The 25,751-nt window shown below is 47.2% G+C and overlaps 3 protein-coding genes across 7 annotated transcripts in view; 2 read left to right on the top strand and 1 right to left on the bottom strand.

The window, feature by feature from the left end:
- FAM104A (family with sequence similarity 104 member A) overlaps positions 1-10,814 on the top strand; it is a 24,719-nt gene extending 13,905 nt beyond the window's left edge. For 2 of the 4 annotated variants that reach the window (XM_050765760.1, XM_050765762.1), the window contains exons 3-4: positions 5,296-5,358; positions 8,415-10,814. In XM_050765760.1, the coding sequence (XP_050621717.1) occupies positions 5,296-5,358; positions 8,415-8,654 (303 nt within the window). In that variant the 3' untranslated portion in view covers positions 8,655-10,814. The remainder of the gene's footprint in view (positions 1-5,295; positions 5,359-8,414) is intronic. The other 2 variants (XM_050765761.1, XM_050765763.1) reach the window with 2 other exon arrangements.
- COG1 (component of oligomeric golgi complex 1) lies at positions 9,676-25,211 on the bottom strand. The gene is made up of 14 exons (XM_050765736.1): positions 24,544-25,211; positions 21,533-21,777; positions 21,203-21,384; positions 20,892-21,062; positions 17,876-18,032; positions 17,124-17,334; positions 16,000-16,791; positions 15,063-15,209; positions 14,397-14,558; positions 12,517-12,644; positions 11,923-12,031; positions 11,365-11,474; positions 10,920-10,995; positions 9,676-9,869 (listed from the first exon to the last, which is right to left on the bottom strand). The coding sequence occupies exons 1-14, from the start codon at positions 24,856-24,858 to the stop codon at positions 9,732-9,734; spliced, it is 2,943 nt and encodes a 980-aa protein (XP_050621693.1). The 5' UTR covers positions 24,859-25,211; the 3' UTR covers positions 9,676-9,731.
- SLC39A11 (solute carrier family 39 member 11) overlaps positions 23,805-25,751 on the top strand; it is a 567,426-nt gene continuing 565,479 nt past the window's right edge. For both annotated transcript variants that reach the window (XM_050765755.1, XM_050765757.1), the window contains exon 1: positions 23,805-24,432. The gene's annotated coding sequence lies outside the window, so the exon portion shown is untranslated. The remainder of the gene's footprint in view (positions 24,433-25,751) is intronic.

Raw genomic sequence — 25,751 nt, forward strand, 5'->3', positions numbered from 1 at the left:
AGTGATCCACCTGCCTTGGCCTCCCAAAGTATTGAGATTACAGGCATGAGCCACTGCACCCAGCCCTGCTTTTCAAATTAAGAAGAGAAAGCATTTGGTTCTAGATAATATACACATAGCTCTCTTCTTATGAAGCAGAATGGCTTAGTGATTAATATTTCTGCCTGGGGTGGGGGTGCTTTCTTAAGGTTATTAGTAGAAATAGTGTTGGGAGTTGTTTAGTTACTGCCGTGGGTGTAAATGAGTTGTCTCTTAAACTGACTTTGTACAGTGGAAAATTAAAATTAAAGGCAGGCCTGGCTGAGAGACCAGGGCTTCTGTGCCCTTTGATGTATCATTTGAGCCGTTTGGACTAAGAAAATGAACTTCAACTTCCCCGTCCTCTGCTTCACAGTTTCGTTGTATCTAGCCCTTCTGCCAAAGAGAGTAGTATGTCCTTCTGCCTGTTTGCTCTATATTCTCTCAAGACTCCTGAAAGCTTTTTCTAGTATTTCTCCCTTCTTTTCATCTTTTCAGATTCCTTTTACCCACTCTTTCTTTCCCTGGCCTGCTAGTGGGCTCTTTTCCCCACTCACCTCCTCTCTGCCTTGTTTTCCCCTCAGCTTCCTGTGTGCCTTCTCCCTCTCCCTTCACGACAGACACCTTCAGTTGCCTGCAGCCACTGCTGGGACTTTCTCATCAGCCTTCCCTCCCTTCCTCTCTGGATCCTGGCTTCCTCCTTGACTCCGTTCAAACTTTTTGCCAGGCTCACCAATGGTCTTTCCATTCAGCAAACAGTTCCCGAACACCTGCTGTCTGCCCAGCACTGTCCTGATGCTCCGAGTCCCCTGTATCTTCTTCCTCTCCTTCCGGAGTTCTTTCCTTCCCCCTCGGGGGTGGGGCGTGTTCTCCTTCCTTGCCATTTCCACAGTCCTCCTGGGCGTGCCTTCCTGCTTGCTGTATTATGAAAGTTCCTAGTAGGGCTTTGCTCTCAGACCCCTGACCTCATTCATCACCCACAGGTTCCTAGGATCCCCACTCATAAGTATAGACCTGAGCCAGTCTTACATGCTCAGGACCCACATGTTCCTGCAGCCCTCATGGCTCTTGATAATCTAGCCATCACCTCTTGCGCAGTTTCCCTCTCACTCACTCCTGCCAAGGGCCTACCCACACCACACCTTGCTTTTCTGAGATTGCTTTTGTTCCCATTGGTCGTACCCTGCCTATGAAAATTCTTCCTCATCCTCCTGGGCCCAGCTGAGACACTATTCATGGTAAGGAGCCTTTCCTAGTACTCAGTCAGCATCCATTGCTGGATTCTCATCACCACAGTAGCTGTGAACGGTTGTTACCAATGGATATGGTGCCACCACTTTCTTGATTCAGCTCAGTAAATATTTACTGAATGTTTCAGCAGCCCTACTGGAATGACTTGTACATAGTAGGCACACAAACATTTCTTTGCCCAGTGGTTGGATGTGAGAACAAGCTGCGCCCTCCTTTTGCCAGCATGGTGCTGAGGTGAGGCCCTGGCGTTTACGCTTTAAAAAGTCCCTAGTGGCCAGGTGCAGTGGCTTACACTTATAATCCTAGCACTTTAGGGGGCTGAGGCAGGAGGATATCTTGAGCCCAGGAGTTCAAGACCAGCCTGGGCAACAGAGTGAGACCCCGTCTCTACAAAAAATAACTTGGCATGGTGGCATGCACCTGTAGTCCCAGCTACTCAAGAGGCTGAGGTGGGAGGATCGTTTGAGCGTGGGAGGTCAAGGCTTGAGTGAGTTGTAATCATGCCACTGCTCCAGCCTGAGTGACGGAGCAAGACTCTTTTTCAAAAAATGAAATAAAAAGCCCACAGGTAATTCCAAAATATTGTATCATGGCAGTTCTCTTCTGGGTCTTACCCAGATGTCTGCAGTTACAAGGATACTATGGTAGATTTTTTTTTTTTTTTTTTTTTGAGACGGAGTCTCCCTCTGTTGCCCAGGCTGGAGTGCAGTGGCGCAGTCTGGGCTCACTGCAAACTCCGTATCCTGGGTTCACGCCATTCTCCTGCCTCAGCCTCCCAAGTAGCTGGGACTACAGGCCCTCGCCACCATGCCCGGCTAATTTTTTGTATTTTTCTTAGAGACGGGGTTTCACCGTGGTCTTGGTCTCCTGACCTCGTGATCCACCCACCTCGGCCTCCCAAAGTACTGGGATTACAGGCGTGAGCCACTGCGCCCGGCCCGATGGTAGATTTTATTATTGCCAAAACTAACCTAGAATCCTTTTTCACACAGATCTTCAAAACAGGACTCTTTGTATACTGTTTAGAGAGATTCTTGGCCAGAGCCTTCATAAATTTACCTTGATTGTGTTCATAGACCTGCAAGGGGTTTTCATTTCACAGATCACGCACAGCTTTTTTCTCTTTGGATTGCCAATACAGATTTGTCATGAAAACAGCCTGGTCACATGTCATGTCAGCAGTACGCCTAAATGGACAATTCAGAGAAAAGAAAATGAGCTTTGTAACCGTTGATTTGGTTAAACTGTTTGATGAGTCTGTAAGGCATCAGGATCATGAGAGTGGGATTCCTATTTGATGGTCCTTCTCAGTCCCAAAGTCTTTGGACCCTTGTGTCTCTTTTGGTAAAAGAATTTGCTGTCTTTTCGAGAACAGATGTGACAAGGTAAACACTTCTCTACCAAGATAGCAATTTCCATTTCCAAAGCCATGTATCAAGTAGTGGCTTTTGCCCTCAAGCAATCTGATATTAAAAAGCTTCAACTAAGTGAGGGAAATAGGATTTTTTCCTATTTCAAGATTTTTACTTTAGGAGACAAAAATGCTTTACTTCTGTATATATCTTAAGGCACTGATACAGACTTCGAATTTAGTTTTATGCCTTTTGGGTTAGAAGTGAAGAATGGTCTTTCCTTTATCCCATAAAGCAGATGACTTTGTTGTCTGACAGTGTTAAGATCAACTACAGTAACTTAAAAAAATTTTTTTGACCCTGTTCCATAGAAATGCTTTATTTTGTAACCCAGTACATACCAAATATATTTGTGAATAATTGAAAGAAAACTTCACAGAACAATATCCTTATGTCGTACATTTTGTTTTCCTTTTTTTTTTTTTTTTTTTTTTTTTTTAATGCTGGTTGTAACCCACCAATTTTATGCTGGTTTCACTTTCAATTTGAAAAATCCTGGTCCATCTATAGATTGTGTGACACTCCCTAAGCCTCCCCAGTAGTGAGAAAACTGATCTGAATTGTCAGAAAATAGAAACCAAAGCATAGTTTAAAACTATTGTTGGCCTGCTCAATGCAAGTGAATACAACTGAAGCAGCTTTAGAAGTTTAGAGGTAGTTAAGGTGAAACAATCTTCTCAAAATCATATTGGCAATATCAATACTTTTCAGTCTCCATTTTGAAGTTAAATGTAATTGAAGACCTTACTTGGTTTCGTAGTAGCATTCTTTTTTTTTTTTTTTTTTGAGACAGAGTATCACTCTGTCACCCGGGCTAGAGTGCAGTGGTGCCTTCTTAGCTCAGTGTAACCTCTGCCTCCCAGGTTCAAGCAATTCTCCTGCCTCAGCCTGTTGAGTAGCTGGGACTACAGGGATGCGACACCACGCCGAGCTAATTTTTAAATTTTTTGTAGAGACGGGGTTTCGCCATGTCGGCCAGGCTGGTCTCGAACTCCTGGCCTCAAGTGGTATGCCTGCCTTGGCGTCCTGAAATGCTGGGATTACAGGCGTGAGCCACCATGCCTGGCCCATGGTGGCATTCTTTTTTTTTTTTTTTTGAGACAGAGTCTTCCTCTGTCACCCAGGCTGGAATGCAGTGGCACAATCTCAGCTCACTCCAAGCTCCGCCTCCTGGTTTCACACCCTTCTCCTGCCTCAGCCTCCCAAGTAGCTGGGACTACAGGCGCCCGCCACCACGCCTGGCTAATTTTTGTATTTTTAGTAGAGACAGGGTTTCACCGTGTTAGCCAGGATGATCTCAATCTCCTGACCTCGTGAGCCGCCCTCCTTGGCCTCCCAAAGTGTTGGGATTCCAGGCGTGAGCCACCACACCCGGCCATGGTAGCTTTCTTTTTTTTTTTTTTGAGATGGAGTCTCGCTCTGTCGTCCAGGCTGGAGTGCAGTGGCCGGATCTCAGCTCACTGCAAGCTCTGCCTCCCAGGTTCACGACAATCTCCTGCCTCAGCCTCCCGAGTAGCTGGGACTACAGGTGCCTGCCACCACGCCCGGCTAATTTTTTGTATTTTTTAGTAGAGACGGAGTTTCACCGTGTTAGCCAGGATGGTCTCGATCTCCTGACCTCGTGATCCACCCGTCTCGGCCTCCCAAAGTGCTGGGATTACAGGCTTGAGCCACCGCACCCGGCCATGGTAGCATTCTTTAGCTACTTCCTCATGATCAGTTTCTTCCTCAAATGATTTTTGGTAGATACTTTAGAAAATAAATTTTAAAATAAAATAGAAGATCCAAATCCTAAATATTTTGTCATATATATCTTTCCAGATTTTTGGTGTATACAAATATATGTATTATACATTTGAGAAAAACATTTTAAGAATCAACTGATATACTATATACACTGTTTAGTATGAACTGAAATGATGTAAAAAATGATGCTAAAGACTTTGATGTTAGAGTATGTACATCTCTATGACCATTGCTAATGGCTGAATAGAATTTCATTATATATGTATATAATGGATGTAATATAATTAAACTAATTATTTATTGGACATTTAGGTCATTCCAGTTTTTAGCCATTATAAATAAGGCTCAGTAAACTTTTTTTTTTTTTTTTTTTTTTTTTGAGACAGAGTCTTGCTCTGTTGCCAGGCTGGAGTGCAGTGGCATGATCTTGGCTCACTGCAACCTCTTCCTCCCGGGTTCAAGTGATTCTCCTCCCTCAGCCTCCCAAGCAGCTGGGACTACAGGCGCGCACCACCACGCCCAGCTAATTTTTGTATTTTTAGTAGAGACGGGGTTTCACCATGTTGGCCAGGATGGTCTCAATCTCTTGACCTCGTGATCTGCCTGCCTCAGCCTCCCAAAATGCTGGCATTACAGGCATGAAGCACCGCGCCCGGCCACGATTTTTTAAATGCACTAGAAATTGCAAATCTACCTAACCCTGAAAAAAAAAAGTTATGTACAGACATCTTCCCTAATCTATTTAAAGAACTTTTGCCTTTTCTCAGAGTAGCATCACCCTTGTGCTATTATAGTATGACATAGATATAATTTGAGATGAAAACTTGACTTACTAGAAACTGATTGTAGTTCTTGCCTTGATTTTCAGACAGTACCTGTATTGAGAAACAGTAAAGAAAACAGACTAAGAGGAAACAAAGCGTTCTGCGTGGTGGGTTTCTTATTGAGTGTAGTTACCTGTTTGTTAAATATTCGTGATTCGCAAGGCGCAAGTGGCCATTCTATGTTGTTATGCTAGGTTAGGAGAGGCCTTTGTAGAATACAATTTGTGTTTTTGACTTTGACTTCTTAAGCCTCTATGTAAATACAGTTGCAGCTGCTGCAAATCCTGCTATCTGACTTCATCAGCCCAGCCCATTATCCTTTCATGAGGTTTTTATTTTTTATTTTTTTTATTCTAGAAAGAGGGGTTGTCTCCTGCTACCTATAGGCAATGGGGTATGTGGCCATAGCTCCAATGGCCTCGGCACCATCACAAGTCTTGGTTTCAGTCTTGTTAATGATGGCAGCTTTGTGAACATTGCTTGTTTTCATTGTTTTGGATAAGTTATCTATACGCATATTATTGGATGTAATTTTTGGTCAAAAAAGGGATAGAACTAGGATTTTAAAAATCACTTTAAAATATGTATTTGTAAACAGCATTTTATTTAATTTATACATTTTTATAATAAAAATAAATAATAACCACATTGCAAAGAAGTTAAAGTGTAGAAAAAACCAAGCAGCTATAATCTTTCTGTTCTAACATAACTACTGTGATTTCATTCTTTCTTTCCAGTCTTTGTTTATATTTTTTGAGACAGTCTCATTCTGATTGCCTAGGCTGCAGTGCAGTGGCACAATCTTGGTTCACTGCCACCTCGACCTCCCAGGCTCAAGTTATTCTCCCACCTCAGCTTCCTGAGTAGTTGGGACTATAGGCGCGAGCCACCACACCCAGATAACTTTTTTGTTTTCTTATTTTTGTGTGTTTTGTATTGTTTATGAGATGAAGTCTCGCTCTGTTGCTAGGCTGGGGTGCAGTGACATGATCTCGGCTCACTGCAACCTCTGCCTCCCGGGTTCAAGCAATTCTCCTGCCTCAGCCTTCCTAGTAGCTGGGACCACAGGCGCACACTACCATGTCCAGCTAATTTTTGTATTTTTAGTGAAGACGGGGTTTCACCATGTTGGCCAGGATGGCCTCGATCTCCTGACCTCGTGATCTGCCCGCCTCGGCCTCCCAAAGTGCTGGGTTTACAAGCATGAGCCACTGCACCCGGCCTTTTTTTTTTTTTTTTTTTTTGAGACAAAGTCTCACTCTTGTTGCCCAGGCTGGAGTGCAATGGCACAATCTCGGCTCACTGCAACCTCTGCCTCCCAGGTTCAAGTGATTCTCCTGCCTTGGCCTCCCTCATAGCTGGAATTACAGGTGCCCTCCACCATGCCCGGCTAATTTTTGTATTTTTAATAGAGATGGGGTTTCTCCGTGTTGGCCAGGCTGGTCTTAAACTCCTGACCTCAGGCATGAGCCACTGCACCCAGCCAATCTTTTTGTATTTTTCGTGGAGATGGGGGTTTTGCCATGTTGGCCAGGTCTCGAAGTCCTGCACTCAAGCAATCCACCTGCCTCAGCTTCCCTAAGTGCTGTGATTACAAGTGTGAGGCACTGCACCCAGCCTCCAGTCTTTTTTTTTCTTATGTGTAGACTTTACCTAGTTGTAACCAGCTATTTCAGAACCAATGTCTTTGCCTAAGGGAGTATAAGTTTGGATGTATTAAAGGGCTAAGTTAAAAAAAATTATATACTAGATATTCATTACTAGAATTCTTTCTCATGTGCTGAATACAATATTGTATTGAGTTGTAAATACAGAAAGGTACTGCCAATTGAGTTATCAGGGTTGTCATTTATTAGAAATGCAACAGTAAAATTGTAAAATAAGGCTGGGCATGGTGGCTCATGCCTGTAATCTCAGCACTTTGGGAGGCCAAGGCAGGAGGATTGCTTGAACTCAGGAGTTGGAGAGCAGCCTGAGCTGCCTGAGCGAGATCTTGTCTCTGCTAAAAAAAAAAAAAAAATTTACTGGGCATGGCGACGTACATATGTAGTACAAGCTACTCAGGGGGCTGAGGTGGAACAATTGCTCGAGCCCAGGAGATTGAGGCTACAGTGAGCTTGATCCACTGCACTCCAGCCTGTGTGACAGAGTGAGACCTTGTCTCCAAAAAAGATAAAATAAATTGTAAAATACTGTAATTCTGAAATGGGTCCTTCATGTCACCCTCCCCTTTGAGAGTCCTAGTGGTGGAAGGCAGAAATTTCTGAAAGTGACTTTTTTTTTAAAACATGGACTGCAGAATGAAAGTGACTCTTATCAGGGATCTCTGAGTAGCCTCTCCAAGATGACCAAAACACCAAGTCATATTAGTTACATGAAAGAAAAAATTAGGCACGCTCATGTACACACACGTACATATGAACTGCAATAATGCCAACATAAGATAACTTGACTAGAAGTCTATTAAGTCCTTTCAGGGTCTGTCCTGCAGTTACAGAATACCATTTTGTGTCCATGATGATCACAAATTGGCATAAGCTTTTAGTTTTTATCCTCACTTGTGCCCAGAAGCCATCTTATTTGTCACTTTTTATACCCCGTCCCAATGACTGATACATTCTCTTGGAGGCTGAGAACTTTCTTCTTTGGTTGGAAATAATTGAATGAATGGGAAAAGCAGGTAGAGAATATGTGCAAAAGAATTAGGATAAAACTAGCCGGGCGTGGTGGTGGGCGCCTGTAGTCTCAGCTACTTGGGAGGCTGAGGCGGGAGAATGGCGTGAACCCGGGAGGCAGAGCTTGCAGTGAGCCGAGATCATGCCACTGCACTCCAGCCTGGGAGACACAGCGAGACTCCATCTCAAAAAAAAAAAAAAAAAAGAATTAGGATATAGTTGACAGGATTTGGAGTTAGGGCCCGTGCTTGAACCTGGACCCATCCTCCTAGATCTGTGTATTAGGGACAGTAAATCCTGCTCAGCCTGACAGGGTGGCCGTGAGGAGAGGCGTCTTAGGAGAGCATACTTTATAAATTCCAAAGCCCAGTGTATGTCTTCATCCTCAAGCTGAACTGGAAAGGTACTCTTAATAGAGCACTGTACATGAAACCACAGTAAAGCTCTTAAACAAAACAGCCTGATTGTGACCCTGTTTCTTCTTCCAGTCTTCAGGCAGTGACAGTGGTGGGAGCAGCAGCAGCAGCAGCAGCAGCATCAACAGCCCGGACAGGGCCAGTGGGCCGGAAGGCAGCTTGAGCCAGACCATGGCTGGATCCAGCCCTAACACGCCTCAGCCCGTGCCCGAGCAGTCTGCGCTGTGCCAAGGCCTCTACTTCCACATCAACCAGACCCTGAGGGAGGCCCACTTCCACAGCCTACAGCACCGAGGGCGGCCTCTGACATGATGTGCCGGCAGTTTCTTGCCTTCTGTGAAGGGACAGCGCTGTGCAGATTTGATATTTCAACTTACAACTTGTTTTAAAAGAAAAATTGCACACGAAAAATGCCTGTTGGCTTTTCAGTCTATATTTGAAATAACAGGTTAACAGGCAGTTGTTTACTTGTGGTTTTGCTGCACTATTGCAATTTCAAAGGGGCTTTGAAGCAATTTTTTATAGGATTCTTTTGAGGGAGGGCATCAAATCTATGTCAAGGTAGTGGTTTGAGGAAAACTCATTCTGTGTGTTGAATCCATAGTATGTCCCATTCAGACTGATTTCCAAATCTGTCAACTAGAAACTCTACTTGATGTAAAGAGCCTTTTAAAAATGCGGGATCTTCAATTTTTTTTATTCAATAAACTAGTAAAGAGTATCTAGTTTCCATGAAAAAACATAAGTTTTTTTCCAAAATATAGGAAGCTTGATTCAGTCTTGCACTGAAATTAACTGCCATACTACCTCTCAGTATGTAGATGTTCTATTGAAAGTACTCTCTCCTGTGTAACAGGAGAATAATCAGATCCAATTCAGACTGTCAGTGAAGCACCCTCCCTAATAATAGTCTCTACTCTTTGTTATATATTTGTATTTCCAGGGAGAACGTCTTTTAGATTCCTGTATACCCAGATAACTTCTGTGTCACTATTCCTCCAGAGTCTGCACCTCAGACTTCAGTAGGAAACATGGCACAGTTCTGCAAGTGAAGTAATATGTAATGACTTTTTGTCCTACAAACTTGGTCAGTCAGCAGCTTATACGATCTCACTGACAATTCCACCTTGCAGTGTCAACAATTAAGGCGTTGTTGAATGCTAATAAAATGTAAGCTACCTGAACTGATGTCTAAAGCAACAAGTATTGTGAAATTATGGGACAAGGATTAACCTGATGCTTAAAGTAACCCCCAACAGTAACTAGGGGGCCACATTCCATCAGTGAAACTGCAAAGATTGGTGTGGCTGAGAATCAGATGAGCAGAGGCATCTTTAGAAGAAATAATGTGGTAGTATTTATTTAGGGAGAGACAGACGTGTTGCCATGTTACTTAGTCATACTAGAGAGCCAGCCCAGTTTGAATAATGAAGGTGCAGACGTGTTGTCTTCTTCGCTGACGAGCTGTCTGAACAAGGAGCCAGGAACTGTCGGGTCACCAGCTGTGGAGTGTGCCGGGGGGACAACCTGCCATTGGATGTAGAGAAAAGTGCCTTAGAGTTGACCTGAGCCCTCCTGCCCACTCGCCCTCCGCACGACGCCACTCAGAGTCCACACGGCACACACAGCGGAGCTGAGAAGCACGATGGCTCTAGTCAGAAGACTCTGCTGTCGGTCCAGATTTGAAGAGGACACAGGGAACAGCATGAGCCTTTGTGACAAAACTAGAATTTGGAAATGAGGACTGTCCTGGGAAAAGGGTAGACACAGGCACCTCTCTCCACAGCCTGCTAACATAATGTGGGCAGAACTGAAAGATCACTGCAGTGGAAACTGTTCTGGAAGAGGCTGCAGCATAGCCCATGCTTAGGGACTGGATGGTTTTTGCAAGAGCTTTTTTTTTTTTTAACTACCATCTCCCAACTTTTAAAGCCAGATACTTGATGAGGATTTTAGATCTTAATGGGTTCGATGGTAGGGAATACGGAAAGGATACACTGCTAATACTGTGTCTAACAATAAAGCAAACAACTCGATGCTGTAAGAAGACAAGCTGAGCTTTCAAACACACGTGCACATAGCACAATTCAGAAATACCCAGGTGGACTCCTGCAGGCTTAACAGTTGGCATCCTACTGAAACGAAACGTGTATTAACAAGAAAATGTCAAACTTTTGGGGAAACAAATTTTCTATTATTTCCCACCCAACTAAAAGGGAAGATAAAACCATCATCATCAGAACAAAACAGATTTTTTCCAAACAAGTACAATGATAGTGCCGGGTTGGCAGTTAACTCTTTCACCCTACTAAATTCAAGAGATCATCTCCATCCTGTCCTGTATATTTTCTACATTTTTATTAAGAGGCTACTTGGTAGTGTCAGTGGGCATCTCTTACACCTTCTAGTAGCTCAAGCTAGTAAAACCTTGTACTTCTCTATTGCGCCGCCATTAAAAGCAGCATTAGTGCATTGTGTCATTCAGTTATCAGTTATTTAAAAGGGCGCTGATGATTGGGTGCCTCAGTGGGAGGTGGGGACCCATCCGCGGATGAGCCTTTTGCTCTTGGCACCAACCTGGGCTTTTGTTTCGACGTTTCTGGTTGATTTAGCCTTTCGCGTGCTTGTCATGCTCAGTGGGAGAAGTCCAAACCTCCAAAACAAGAGGAAAGAATTTAGTAGCACAAACAGGCAGTTCTGGGGCCCAGCAGAGGCCTCTTTATTTTTTTTTTATTTATTTTTTTTTGAGACGGAGACTCGCTCAGTCGCCCAGGCTGGAGTGCAGTGGCACGATCTCGGCTCACTGCAAGCTCCGCCTCCCGGGTTCACGCCATTCTCCTGCCTCAGGCTCCTGAATGGCTGGGACTACAGGCGCCCGCCACCACGTCCGGCTAATTTTTTGTATTTTTAGTAGAGATGGGGTTTCACTGTGTTAGCCAGGATGGTCTCAATCTCCTGACCTCGTGATCCGCCCACCTCCGCCTCCCAAAGTGCCCAGCAGAAGCCTCTTAGCAGCCTTTACCTGATCTGACTGGATGCTAGTGGCAGGATGTTATGGGGTTCTTGGGAGTTGAACGTACTGCTCCGGGGGGCGAGCTGATTCTCTGTACCAGTCACCAATCCAAAAAGAACCTGGCAGACAAGAAGTGGAGCTCAATAAAATGCAGAGGTTTCATTGTGCAGGTAAAAGGCAGGCAAAAAAAAAAAAGTCACCGATCACTATCGTATTTCTAAGCATCATTTTGGGGAATGTTCTGAGTGCGTTAATGCTTCATGATTACTTTTTATCACTGCCCACAGGTCAGAATCTGAGAGGCAGGGCGTTTTTTATTCCTGTTTCTGGGGCCTGGATAAAACTGTAATAATCCTTATTTATAACTAAAGGGGCCAAATCTTGGTTGCCTCAGTGTGTGAGATTTTATCTAATCCTCTTTCAGCTCTCATAACTACACTCGGCTATTTGTGTCTTATCCCCCTCCCTACGCTGCATCCTGGAGTATTATGTGCTGGAGCAGGTTAATTTTGTAATTTCAGCCTGTGGCACTTGGTTCGCACTGAGCATGTTTTTGATTTGACTCACAGAAGTTCGCTGCACCAGGCGATGAAGGTTGCTGTTAAGGTGTGGTGTGAAAACGTCCAGGTCAAATGGATCAATGAGGGCTTCCAGGTGGTCAGTCACTTTCTCAATTCTGAGAAAAGGATTAGGATCATTACTGTCCACATTTTTTAGGATCAAAAACCATCATAATATCCTACTGCTGTAGAAATCTTGGAGTTGGATTTTATTCTACGTGGTTGTTGGCTTAGTACATTTGTCACTGATGATAGTGCTTAAGTCACCCTCAAGAGTTTCAACCTGACATCATGTCTAAGTGAAGCCCACCCCTTCCCCCTCTTCTGTCTATAAGAAGAGCACTAAGTGCTCGAATGATACTCAGCAGCTGCTAGGCTGACTCAGAAGAGAGGCGAAGGACAGTCCACCTATTTCACTTGACCATGGCATTTATCCAGCAGGCGGCCATTATTTAACTTGCTGGTAATATGAGCACTGACTGTTCAAAACAAACACAATGAATGTGCTGTATAACAGGCTGACTCTGGTGGCTTCCCAGCAAAGGGACTATCTGCTTTTGGAAGAGACTGCCTTGACATAGCTCAGTAGAGGATACGACACCTGGAGTCTGGCTTGCTCCGGCCACTCTTCACCTCGTCAGCCTTGGCTGTCAGAACAATGTTGAGGTAACGCAGATCATAAAGCAGCTGCAGCGCCCGGTTCTGGGTGACTGGAAATGCACCTTCTTTCTGCAAATGAATTCCCGGTCCCCACCCATGAAGAGAGAGGACTTGGTATGTGAGCGTAATAAACAGCTTCATGTTTTGGTTGAGTTTCAGCTTGCTATTCAGAAGCAGATGGTTTTAATACTCATATGGTCAGTTTAATCTCACAACAACAAAACAAGTTATGTTAGAAACTTGATCTTAAAATTAAAAACCTAACAGCAGGGAAGAGAAATGGCCCTTAAAAAAGGCCTCATGCTGTAAATGGTTGTTCTAAAGGAAAAAAAAAAGGCTCCTTGCATGAAGGAAAAGTATTTTGAAGAAGCTCATTAGAGAAGACTTACTGAATTCTTTCCAAAATCAGGATTTGTTCCTTCTTGGGACTTTTCTTTCTTTTTTTTTTTTTTGAGATGGACTCTCGCCCTGTTGCCCAGGCTGGAGTGCAGTGGCACAATCTGGGCTCATTGCACCCTCCGCCTCCCAGGTTCAAGCGATTCTCCTGCCTCAGCCTCCTGAGTAGCTGGAACTACAGATGTATGCCACCACGCCCAGCTAATTTTTGTATTTTTAGTAGAGATGGGGTTTCACCATGTTGGCCAGGCTCGTCTCGAACTACTGGCCTCAAGTGATCTGTCTGCCTTGGCCTCCCAAAGTACTGGGATTACAGGTGTCAGTCACTGCGCCTGACATGCTCCTTCTTAAAAAACGTTACTGGCCAGGCGCGGTGGCTCCTGCCCATTGTCCCAGCACTTTGGGAGGCTGAAACGAGAGATTTGCTTGCACCCAGGAGTTTGAGACCAGCCTGGGCAAAATCGCAAAACCTGTCTCTACAAAAAATGCAAAAATTAGGTGTGCTGGCGCATGCCTTGTGGTCCCAACTATTTGGGAGGCTGAGGTGGGAGAATCTCCTGAGCCTGGGAGGATGAGGTTGCAGTGAGCCGAGATGGTGCCCCTGTATTGCAGCCTGGGTGACAGAGTGAGATTTTGTCTCAAAAAAGAAAAAAAAAAAAAAAAGTTACAAATGAAATGGGATTATACACCAAGGGCAGAACGCTTCCTAGACAGTGAAAGTGGTGTGAACGGTTGGGAGACAAGAACTCCCCGTAAGCGAGCACCTCTGTGTGTCACACCGTGTGGCAGGCAACCGTTCTCTAACTACCCAGTCACCCCTGAGGTAGGTGTGCTATGGCTGGGACGGGGAGGGGGGGCTGTCTGCCTTTTACAAGTGAGGAAACCACTGAGCAGCTTATCTACAGGATCACATTTGGTCCTGAGGAAACAGAGGTTAATGATTTGCCTGGAGCCGCCAGTGAACAAGTGGCAGCACTGAGTTTAGAAGCCAGGTCTTTTATTTTGAAGCTCTGATCCTTTTCATTGTTTTTTTGATTTTTTTGTTTTGTCTTTTTAAGAGACAGGGTCTTGCTTCGTCGCCCAGGCTGGAGTGCAGTGGTGCAATCATAGCTCACTGCAGCCTCGAACTCCCAAGCTAAAGCCATCCTCCCACCTCAGCCTCCCAAAGTTCTGGGTCTTGGTCTTTCCATCTGTGCTGAGCTGCCTTCTTAGCGAAGATCTGCTCGACTCTTCAGAATGGGTGTAAGTAAACTCACAGCGCTGGGTGCCACTCCTAAGATAGAGCATTTTTACAGGACCCGATGCCTGGGCTGGGTGATCCTTAACAGTTTGAGTCTTTGATGTGAATTGCTCAAACCCAAGACAAAACTAAGGTTTTGTTTCGTTTAATTTGTGTTTTTAATGGGCAAACTTTCAGACACCTACCTTACTCTGTTTTTCTTCGGAAAGTTTCTCATAGGCAGCTACTACTTGAACCATACAGCTTTTCAGCATCTCCTGTAATGTCACCTTTGGCAAGGCGTGGCCTCCAACCCGATTAACTTCCTGGCATAAACTAAACAGGAAGGACTGTACATACCAGGATGGCTAAAAGAACAAAGAAATGTCACATTGCCAACTGCACCAATTAAATGACACACCATGAAAGTGAACCCACTTAATCTTACAAGGCCTGTTTGCCAGGACTTTGGCCCCTCTCAGCAACGCTTCTTACAGGCAGACTGTTGAGCAGACACAAGGCCCCTGGTTAAGTGCAATTTGCTGTTACCCCCTCTGCGGTCTGAGGCTGATCTAGCAGAGGTGCCTGTGTTTTATGCTGCTGATTTCACGGCAAGTAAGTGGTTCTCTAATTAGCACAGAGCCTATGCTACAAAAGGAAAGAATGGTTAACTGACTTCTTGAACAGTAGTCTGCCATTTACTTAGCCCTACATCTACTATGCCCCCATAGTAGAAAGTTACAGATGTTATTTTCAGCTATTCCTCAGAAGTTGTATGTTGAATGATTTTCTAAAATCTTTTCTTCTTTTCCATGGAGCAGTTATATTCCCTTTTTCAGCCCATGGTGCCTGCTGGGATGGGACCTGCTCACCTGTGCAGGGAGTCGGATCTTGGATGTGACGCTGCTGCCAGACTCTGCCTCCTCCTGAATTTCTAGCTCATCCCAGCTGGTGGCTGTGGCCAGGACTGAGCCAGCATCATCTAGAAGTAATGACTGGGTGAATCCATGAATCAAAACCTGGTAATAAAAGGCAAATATCCATACAAGCCACTCAGATCCTCTGTAGAGTTTCTTTAAAACAGTCTGCGTAATCCTGAGAACAGCGCAAGCTGCTGAAGTTGTAGGAACAGTGATGGTATCAGTCCTCTTTTGGCTAATTATCAATGATATCAGCCCTGGGAATTTTGTTGCTAACTACCCTATAAATGTCATATACCACTTCTTTTTTTTTGAGACAGGGTCTTGCTCTTCTCCCAGGTTGACTGCAGTGGCACAATCACGGCTCACTGCAGCCTTGACCTCCTGGGCTCAGGCAATGCTCCTGCCTCAGCTTCCCAAGTAACTGGGACTACAGGCATGCACTACCACACCAGAATAATTTCTGTACTTTTTGTAGAGAGGGGGTTTCATCATGTTGCCCAGGCTGGTCTTGAATTCCTGGGTTCACACAATCCACCCATCTCAGCCTCCCAAAGTGCTAGGATTACAGGTGTGAGCCACCATGCCTGGCCCAAATACCACCTCTTAAGGTACAAGTGGAGACTACTGGGAATATGATATTTAGGTTAAAGAGAGGAAATACAGGCAGAAAGTCTTTCATTCTCATCTGATGCAAGGAAAAAATGCTGCTTTTCTGTCTACAGAATCTAAGCTAAAAATGAATGAAAAAGTTTTTACTGAACTTTCTGGCAGAGATGAAATAAGAAATGTTTTGCCTTTACTACTGAAGGAGCTGATTGAGGTTGGCAAGACTGGAATATGACAAAAGTGAGACAAGACAGGGGTAAGAAGAAGTTACATCACTCACTTTCACAACTGCAGTGCTCCAGACCCGGTAGCCCATCACGCTCTGCTGGAGGAGTACTTCTTTAACCTCTTGCCACTTGGCCTGTGTAGGAATGATTTCCTGAGTTTTCACCTTTCCCTGTTTTCTCAGAGCCCGAAACTCCCTTGCTGGTTTCTCTGAGCTCTCTGATTTTCCTAGGATGCACTGCTTCAGATGGGGGCACAGCTCTCCCAGGGACTGGCAGAGTCTGGCCATGAAAAGAACTGAGTGCAGCGTAGCACTGTTGAGGGCATCCTGTTGCCCTTGCACACCTTCTTCAATGCTCTGCAGCTCTGCCCGGATGCAGTCCACGATGTGCTTGATGCATGCCACGGACTGAGTCCGCAGCATCTCCTGCACAGTCCCTGCGTCTGCGTATCTGTCAAAAGCAGAGCTCTTGGCCTGTGTGGGAGAAACGTCCTTGGGCAGTGACGAGTCATCAGAGGGGAGGTAAGCCAGGAGGTCATCTAGTTTAACCTTCAGCTTAGAATCCAGGGCAGAACAGAAGTTCTGTACACAAGGGCTAATGGCTTGTGCTTTCATGGAGAGGCCGCTACTGGCAAACTGACCCCGGTTTGCCACGCTGACCCAGGCCGCGTCGGAAGGCAGGTCATTAGGACTCTCGGACCAGAGGAAGAGCGACATGTTGTACTCAAAGTGGATGTGCTTATTTGAAGGGGAGTTGCTGGTGCTGCTTTCAAGTTCCTGCAAAGCTGAAACCAGGAGCTCCTTGGAGCTACTGGAGATAGAGTCAAAGCCTTCCTTTGTCAGAGTCTAAAAGAGAATGAGAGAAGAGTTCTAATCACAGTTCCTTTAAGGACGCTTCAAAACAAGAGTACCAAATGGTAATTTATCCTAGCATTCAGAAGGTTCACTATCTTCAGAAAGATGGCATGGTGTTGGCAGAGAATAAAGCCATTGTTGATGAACATGGGCCCATTCCCGACCAAGTGACAGAGGCCTGGTGTATTTTCAGCTCTAGACTCTGTATCTGTTACTAAGCAGGAAAAGAATATACTTGGGAAGTGACGGAAGTCTCGCAAGACTGTCAAAATACCACTAGGATTGGCCATAAAACAGGTAGACCATGTGACTGTCCAGCTCACCTGTAATCGGTCAAGGAACAGTTGCTGCATCATATCTTCCCAGAACAAAAGCGGCTTCTCCAGAAGCCGCCGACACAGCACATCCCAGCTGTGATTGGCGGACTCATTGGTGAGTAACTCCCACATAGCGTCCCGGATTCCCGCGAGGCCCTTCATGCTCTTCACGTACATGAGCAGGTTGGTGACCCCATTTTTAATGTCTTCGTTACACCTGCAACAGAATCATTTTCTTTGGGCTCCATCAGAGGCATGGTGTTCACATCTTTATTAAGAAAAACCTCAGAATCCCATTTGACAATCTCTTAGCTGAGTTCCAGTAGATAAATATCTATGTGTCTCAGGACTGAGAGATCTGTAGCAACACAGAGCCTTTTGGCTGGGGTGGGGCATGCAGTCTGTTGCCCGCACCAGACCTACCCTTGCTTCCCCGAGGATATAAGGAAGTCTGGACCCTGTGGAATGGCTTAAAAAACCAATGCATTAAGTAAAAAACAGGAGTTGCAGAACTTTCACATAAAGAGAATTTAAAACTCCCACATAACCTTTTGAAAGACAAACTCCTTCTTGGTTCTCCCCTGGTGGGTGCTGAATGACCTCAAAGGTGGCAATGGGCCACAGAGTAAGTGGCTGATGGGCAGCACGCCATTCAGGACAGGCTTTCTGCACATGCCTTGCTGACCCTCGTAATGCCCCGCACAAGGCTGCATGGGTGGTTCCTACCAGCAGCAGGGAAGCTCTTTCTGGCTACTTACATGTGGATCCATTTCTGCAGTGTGTCTTTCAGGTATTCCTGGCTGATGGGATGTGCAAGAGTTCGGAGTGTTGGCTGGAACTCGACGATGGATGCCGGCAGGTGTTTAAACCAGCTGCAGAGTTTCATCTCTTCCTGCAGGACACCAGTGCCCTTTCCTAAAGAGAAGGCCAAGTGAGAAGCCATCTAGGCCACCCTTTGAAGTGCACATTAAAACAGGGAGTTAGGTCGGGCACAGTGGCTCATGCCTATAATCCTAGCACTTTGGGAGGCTGAGGCAGGTGGAGTGCTTGAGCCCAGGAATTCAAGACCAGCCTGGGCAACACAGTGAAACCTCACCTCTACAAAAAGGAAACAAAATTAGCCAGGCGTCATGGTGCACACCTGTAGTTGCAGCTACTTGGGAGGCTGAGGTAGGAGGATCACTTGAGCCCAGGAGGTCGAGGCTGCAGTGACCCATGATCGTGCCACTACACTCCAGCCTGGACAACAAAACGAGACCCTATCTCCAAAAAAATAAATAAATAAAAGATGGACTTAGAAGGAATTTCCAAAACTCATCAAGTTTTCCTGTGGAAGGTCAAGCTGGACTTCTGAAATACAAGGAAAGAGAAAGTACAGGACACGTGTGAGGTCCCATCAGGGAGTGTGGCAGCCACCCCACAACTCTGGTCATTCTGTTGGTTGAGAAGAATGGCAAAGATCAGGAGGAAGAAAAACAGGGATCAAGAGTAGAAAGAAGAAATGAGTGCTGTGCAGTCCTGGGTTTTGTTTTGTTTTGTTTTGTTTCTGGGGGTTTTCAAAGTAGAACTTAAGTTGTCAAAAAAGTAAAAGGTAATGGCTTCCCTTTCCTCTCAATCCTCCTACCTCCCTTAAAGATGGAAGGAAAGAATCGACTGCTTATTCTGATTAACTGAGTCATTCATAGGTCTTCAGAGGTGACCTGTCAAGAAGGGGACAGGCCTGCACTGTGCAACTCTGGGAGGCCTCATTCACTGTGTTCTGAGTATAAGGAACCCTCCGGAGTTTGAAACCCAGGGCCCTCCCAAGGCCCCTTGTACTGCTTTCTAAAGCCACGACAAGTCAGCCAGTACCCACCCTTCCTGAGTGGGATGAGGTACTAGATGTAAGCACGTAGAGGGAAAGTGAAGCATAAGGAGGTGGAGGTGAAAGATAAAGTGAGCTAAGATGAGGCGACAATAAGCACCTCTCTCTGGAAACAGCCACTTGGCCACCACCACACTCTTCTGTTTCCTTTCTACCTTTGGCTGTATCTCCTTTGTCAATTTTGCTGACACCTCCATTTGACCTTGGATTTCTGGAGTTCCATAAGGCAGAGTCCTCTGTCATCGCTTACTGATGACGTCATCCATTCCCACGGCTTGAAATAACAGCCACATGCAGATGCACAACAGTGTGTCTCCAACCAGACCTCCCAGCGATCTGTTCTGGACTCTCAGGCACCTGCCCACTTCACAGTCCCATTCCAAGGCCCCAGGCATCGCCAATGCAACATTTTCTCTCTTTCCTCTTTTTTTAAGACAGGTTCTCGCTCTGTCACCCAGGCAGCAATGCAGTGGCACAGTCACTGCTCACTTCAGTCTCAACCTCCCTGGCTCAAACGATCCTTCTGCCTCAGCCTCCCAAATAGCTGGGACCACAAGGGCATGCCAGCACACCCAGCAAATGCTTATCTTTTGTAGAGATGGGGTCTCACTATGCTGCCCAGGCTGATCTCAAACTCCTGGACTACCTAGGCTTCTAAAGTGCTGGGATAATAGATGTAAGCCACAGCAATGGGCCATTGCAAAGTGAACCCGTCATCAGCCGCTTCCAACCAGCTCCTTTTCTACTTAACTTGGTCACCTCCCTTCTCACATCCTTATAGCCAATCTGTCACCACATCCTCTCCTCCTACACAGATGTCCGAGCTGTGCAATTAGCTTCGTCTCTACTGTTCCTTCATAACCCAAGCTCCAGCGGCTGACACCTGGATCGTGGCAACAGCCTCCTAAGTGAGCTCTCGGCATCCGTTCTAGCCCCAAGGGGATCTATTGCCATCTAAAAGCCAAAGGCATTTATTTCATTTCAGTTGAGATAAATGCTACCAAATAAAAGTATAGGCCGGGCGCGGTGGCTCAAGCCTGTAATCCCAGCACTTTGGGAGGCCGAGACGAGCGGATCACAAGGTCAGGAGATCGAGACCATCCTGGCTAACATGGTGAAACCCCGTCTCTACTAAAAAATACAAAAAAACTAGCCGGGCGAGGTGGCGGGCGCCTGTAGTCCCAGCTACTCGGGAGGCTGAGGCAGGAGAATGGCATAAACCCGGGAGGCGGAGCTTGCAGTGAGCTGAGATCCGGCCACTGCACTCCAGCCCGGGTGACAGAGCGAGACTCCGTCTCAAAAAACAAAAAACAAAACATAGGGTCCACACCAAGCCTGGAAGGTCCCAGGAGGCTTCCATTGTTCTTTGGATAAAGTCTAAATGCCCTAGCCTCACTCACAAGGCTGGGCATTATCCGGCCCCTGGCCCCACCTCCAGTCTCTGCTCAAACAGCTCTCCCCCTCACCCAGTACCTCTCAGTCTCACTGGCTGTCTTATAGTTTCTCCTCGCCTCAGGATCTTTGCACATCCTCTTCCCTTTGCCTGGAAGCCTGTTCCTTGCCCTTTTCACCTAAGTGACTTCCACTCAACCTTCAGCTTTCAGGTTAAAGGCTTCTCCAGGGAAGCCTTCTCTGACCTTGGTGAGTTCCTTCCATTCAATGTTCCCAAGGCAACTTGTACTTAGTCTTTCTAGCAATGACCAATATTGACGCTAAATGGATATTCCCATATTTGTGAGTCTGACACCTGCTTCTACCACTCAACTGTGGCTTCGATGAAGGAAGGGTCTCTATTTGTCCAGTTCACCGCTCCATCCCCAGAGCCTAGCATGGTGGCTGGCACACGGTAGATGCTGAGCAAATTATCAGTTGAGTGAACCAGAATTTAAAAAGCTTGGCTAAGAGCTCACCGGCAGGATGCTGGCCTGTGATGGTCTCCAGAGTAGAGAAGAGCAAGCCACACGGCAGGGCCGGATCTGGCAGCAGTCCTTCTGGCAAAGTGTAGAAAAGGGCATGAGCTTGCTTCAGAGTGGTGGCCAGCAACTCCACTAATGAGCAAATCTGAGCCTTGATACCAGCACCTAAAAGAAAAAAACCATCCTCTTTGATTACCTTTCCCAAAGCGAAAGACAGAGGATGCTCTGGAGGCTTCAGTCTCCCGAAGCTCACCCTTCTCCATCCCATGTTTAAGGACCAAATGTTGGCCAGAAGCCACACCCACCATGGTGTGGCTGGTTGAGAAGTTTCTGAATAGTTGCCTTTCTGGCCAGCAGGAAGTCTGTGAGGGCTTGGCGAGGAGAACTCTCTTCTAAGAGCATTATAGAGCACAGGGCCTCGGCCACAGCTTGGTCAGACACGGCTTGGCATTTGAGCAACATCTTGCTTTCATGCAGAATAGTTGACCTAAAAAAATGATGACAAAGGTCACCAGGATATTTTTCCCATCTTGGGTAAAGAGCTTTGGTCCATCAGGAAAGAAGACAAACTCCATAAACCTGTAGTGTGAATCTTGGCCACCACCAGAGAAGCTCTTTACGCTGGATCCACTTACCGGAAGTGGCTGGCAGCTGCCACCTGCCGGATGAGTATAGGAAACCGGGAGAGGACGGGACTGTATCGGGAACTAGAAGAATCCAGCTGGAGCAGGTTGTGAAGGTGGCAGCACAGCAGGTAGAGCTGTGTGGCATGGAGATACTGAGAGGCTTCCATCGAGCTCCAGATCTTCTCAGGAATTTCTAAGAGTAGCTTGATCTGGGCAGCCATGCTGTAGAACTTCTCCTGGGATGGCTGCTGTGGCTGCAGGGGAAGGCACAGAACTAAACCAGAAGAACGAACAAAAACAATCTCAGTGTTCTGTAGGCTTGGGAAGAAATCTGGGGGTATTTAAGGATACAAAACTTCTATTAAGCTGGATTCAGTGCAACTCAGCAAGTCATCAAAGCCCAGTGTAGAAGAGTTGCCGGAGTCAGGAGTGTTGTAAGATCCCATAGTTTTTCCTACACACGGATGCATTTCCGCTCAGCCCCATGGAGAGGTAAACTTTCATCTCACCATCTGGTTATCAGTGATCCTCTTGATGCTTCGATGGCATGAAGCCCTGTGGACTACTTCTCATGTGAGCTTTCTCCATCCTTTTCTGATGTTCAGCCTTCCTACTTTTTCTTCTGTTTTTTGGGGGGCACCATGGTCTTCTTTGCTGACTGTTCCTCTTCACCAAGGAAGGTACTGACTGCACCAAGCCACCATCTGGTTCAGTCTTTAGGCCTCTACTCATCTCAGTCTATCCTTACTTCAGGATTTTCTCTCCCTCAACCCCCTCATGAACAGCGTATTAGTCCATTCTCACACTGCTATAAAGAAATACCTGAGGCCAGGCGTGGTGGCTCACGCCTGTAATCCCAGCACTTTGGGAGGCCGAGGTGGGCAGACCACTTGAGGTTAGGAGTTTGAGACCAGCCTGGCCAACATGGTGAAACCCTGTCTCCACTAAAAATACAAAAATTAGCTGGGCATAGTGGTGCACACCTGTAATCCCAGCTACTTGGGAAGCTGAGACAGGAGAATTGCTTGAACCTGGGAGGCAGAGGCTGCAGTTGAGCCGAGAATGCGCAATTGCACCCCAGCCTGGGCAACAGAGCGAGACTCTGTCAAAGGAAGGAAGGAAGGAAAGGAGGAAGGGAGGGAGGAAGGAACCCAAGACTGGGTAATTTATAAAGAAAAGGAGTTTAGTTGGCCCTCGGTTCCACAGGCTGTACAGGAAGCACGGCTAGGGAGGCCTAAGGAAACTTATGATCATGGCAGAAGGGAAAGCAGGCACGTCTTACGTGGCCCGAGCAGGAAGAAGGTGGGAGGATGTGCCATACACTGTCAAGCAACTAGATCTCATGAGAACTCTATCATGAGACAGGACCAAAGAGGGAAATCCCTCCCCATGATCCAACCACCTCCTACCAGGCCCCACCTCCAACACTGGGGATTATAATTCAACATGAGATGTGGGCGGGACACAAATCCAAACCACAGCAAATGGATTAGTGCCTCATAAAAGGGCTGGAGGCAACTTTTAGGCTCTTCTACCTTCCCCCACATGAGGATGCAGCAAGAAGGCCCTCACCAGACATCAAAGGCCAGTGCCTTGATCTTAGACCCAGAACTGCAAAAAATATACTTGTATTATAAATTGCCCAATCTCAGGTATTTTGTTATAGCAGCACAAATGGACTAAGAAACCTAAATTCCAAATCTCATCATGCCCTTAAGGTCCCTCCTTACTAAGAATGACCCAAGTCTAAACTGACTTCCTTCAGAACTCCTAGGGTAAATATAATTATTTTGGGACTGTACTTTTCAATTTCTTCTTCTATGTCCCAGTAAGTTCTCCCAGGCTGTTAAAAACAACTTCCCCGTTTACCTTTTTCACCCTCCATGCCCTTTCACTTCGTTCGTTGCTAGGTCTATATTCTTTAAGGGGCCGGGTGCGGTGGCTCTCGCGCCTGTAATCCCAGCACTGTGGGAGGCCGAAGCAGGTGGATCATATGAGGTCAGGTGTTGGAGACCAGCCTGGCCAACACAGTGAAACCCCGTCTCTACTGAAAATACAACAATTAGTCAGGCGTGGTGGCAGGTGCCTGTAATCCCAGCTACGCTGGTGGCTGAGGCAGGAGAGTCGCTTGAACCCAGAAAGCAGAGGTTGCAGTGAGCTGAGATCGCACCACTGCACTCCAGCCTGGGCGACAGAGAGAGACTGTCTCAAAAATAAATAAATAAATAAATAAATAAATAAATAAATAGTCTTCAGGAATGCAAGCGGCAGTTCCAATATGAGGAGGTGTTTGTTTACCTCCCATCCTTCCTCATCGTATCTAATCAATAGCGTTTGCGGGTAAGAACACGGGATAAGGATAACCTGAATGAAAAAAGCCTTAATTCTTAAAATGAAAATGTTCAGCTATTAAAAGGTAAGGGCCGGGTGTGGTGGCTCGTGACTGTAATCCCAGCACTTTGGGAGACCCAGTCACATACATACGTAAAGGTAAGGGCTTGACGGTTGGTACTACCCTCAACAACTCCCAAAGGGTGGAAGAGCTATTTGGGACTGTGGAAGTTACTTTTGTGGGGGGATAAGTGGAAGGTTGGGAAGAGGAAGAAATGACTTGGAAGGCAGGTGTCAACACAGGGGAGAAATCTGAGAAAAACAATGTTAGGACATGTTATATAGGGGAGAGCTGAACCGTCAAGACAGAGACCCCTGGCGTTTTCCGCTGAAATTGAAAGGAGCCCAGTGAGGCGTGGGAATCAAGGCCCGGAAGTCGGGGGAAAGCGCCTGAAGAAACTGTTGAATGGCATTTCGAGAACGGATCAGCAGCCGCATCTGTGCAAGGAAGGTTGGCATTGTCCCCTGACGGGGGCCTAAAGGGTGAGGGGCGGGTAAGCTCCTCCTGGCTAAGGAAGGTGAGGACTCGCGGGGTCTGGAACTGACCGGCGGGGGGCGGGGTTGACCTGCAAGGCCAGGGGCTCCGGGACCCGCTTGCGGGGCCGCAGGGTGGGGACACGGGGACTGACCTGCGGGGCCCGCGGTGGCCGGGGTGCGGCCGAGCCGGCCTGGCGGAGGCGGGCGCAGTACTGGTCCGTGGCTTTCACGGCGTCCACCAGCCCCACGGCGCAGCGGCGCATCTGGCCGATGGTGTCGGCCGCCTCGATCAGGTCGCGGTACCGTTCGCCCACCATCTGCCGCAGCTCCTCCTTCTTGTGCTCGATCTCGGCCCGAACCTGACGCTCCAGCCCGCGGATCTCCTCCGCTCCATGCGTCTCGAAAAGAGCCGCAGGGTCGCGCAGATCCAGCCGCTTCAGCGCGGGTGAGGTGGCAGCGGCCGCCATGGTGCACTCGTCAGCCCCCGGCGAGCCACTTACTCCTTTTTAGTCCCGCCCCCGCCGCCATCTTGGTTGGGGGCGGAAGCGCTTCCGCCCCGCCGGGGGCCATGTTTGCTTCCCGAGGGGGCGGGGCGGGGCGGGGCAGACGAGGGGTGGGGCCGGGCCTGCGCGGGGTTTTCTTAAAGGAAGCTGGAGGGGAGGTGAGGTCGCCAGAGAGGGGAGGTCGCTAGCTTGGCTGCGTTCCTGGGCCTGAGGTCTTCCGTTTCCCTTAGGAGCAGAGCTCCTCTGTGGAGTTTAGGGTCGGGATCGGGCCCCGCGGACTGACGGCATTGGCGCAGCCGCAGCCGCTGCTCTTCACGCGCCTGGCGCCCGCGAGCAGACTCGGGCGCGCTCGCAGCCGCTCGGTCTCGGATCGTACTCCGCGTGCAGTTTTAGGAAGAGGGACATCCGCGCCCCTCGCTGTTCCCGGGGAAGCGCTATCTCGCCGCCCCTGAAGGGGTTCTGAGCCCTTGTTTGGCGTCTGCTTTTCCTCTGCTGTTGATTCGTGTTGGGGGTTTTCCATTTCGTTTAAAATCGACGTTTAGCCCCTGAAGACGTTTTCCCTGCGAGAGCCTGACCTTGGCCACGGAGGAGGACGGCGGGCTGGGCGCGAAAGGCCGGGACTCCCTGGGGAACGCAGCGCCCGACGGGTGGGCGCTCCTCACGTGGCCCAGGAATAGTAGAATCTGGAGATTGTGGCTTGTTTCTGCTAAGTCCCAGACCCTTCTTATTTATTTATTTATTTATTTTGGAAGATTTCACCTACACCAATGTCGACAAAACGATGAAATGTGCGCAGCGGCCAGGCTGAGGCCCCAGCAACTCCGGGCCTCGCGTGCATCCCTGCTCGTTCCCTCTCC

Source organism: Macaca thibetana, chromosome 16, assembly GCF_024542745.1.
Source record: "Macaca thibetana thibetana isolate TM-01 chromosome 16, ASM2454274v1, whole genome shotgun sequence".
In the NCBI taxonomy this organism is placed as follows: domain Eukaryota; kingdom Metazoa; phylum Chordata; class Mammalia; order Primates; family Cercopithecidae; genus Macaca; species Macaca thibetana.

Excerpts from the sequence above, each read along its gene's own strand:
- COG1 (XM_050765736.1), bottom strand. The coding sequence starts at position 24,858 with ATGGCGGCCGCTGCCACCTCACCCGCGCTGAAGCGGCTGGATCTGCGC. Across the intron at positions 12,032-12,516 it reads CGGAGCAAGCCAGACTCCAG|AATTGAGAAAGTGACTGACC; the intron begins GTGTCGTATCCT and ends TCCTTTTCTCAG. Across the intron at positions 9,870-10,919 it reads ACGTCGAAACAAAAGCCCAG|GTTGTCCCCCCGGCACACTC; the intron begins GTTGGTGCCAAG and ends ATCCAATGGCAG.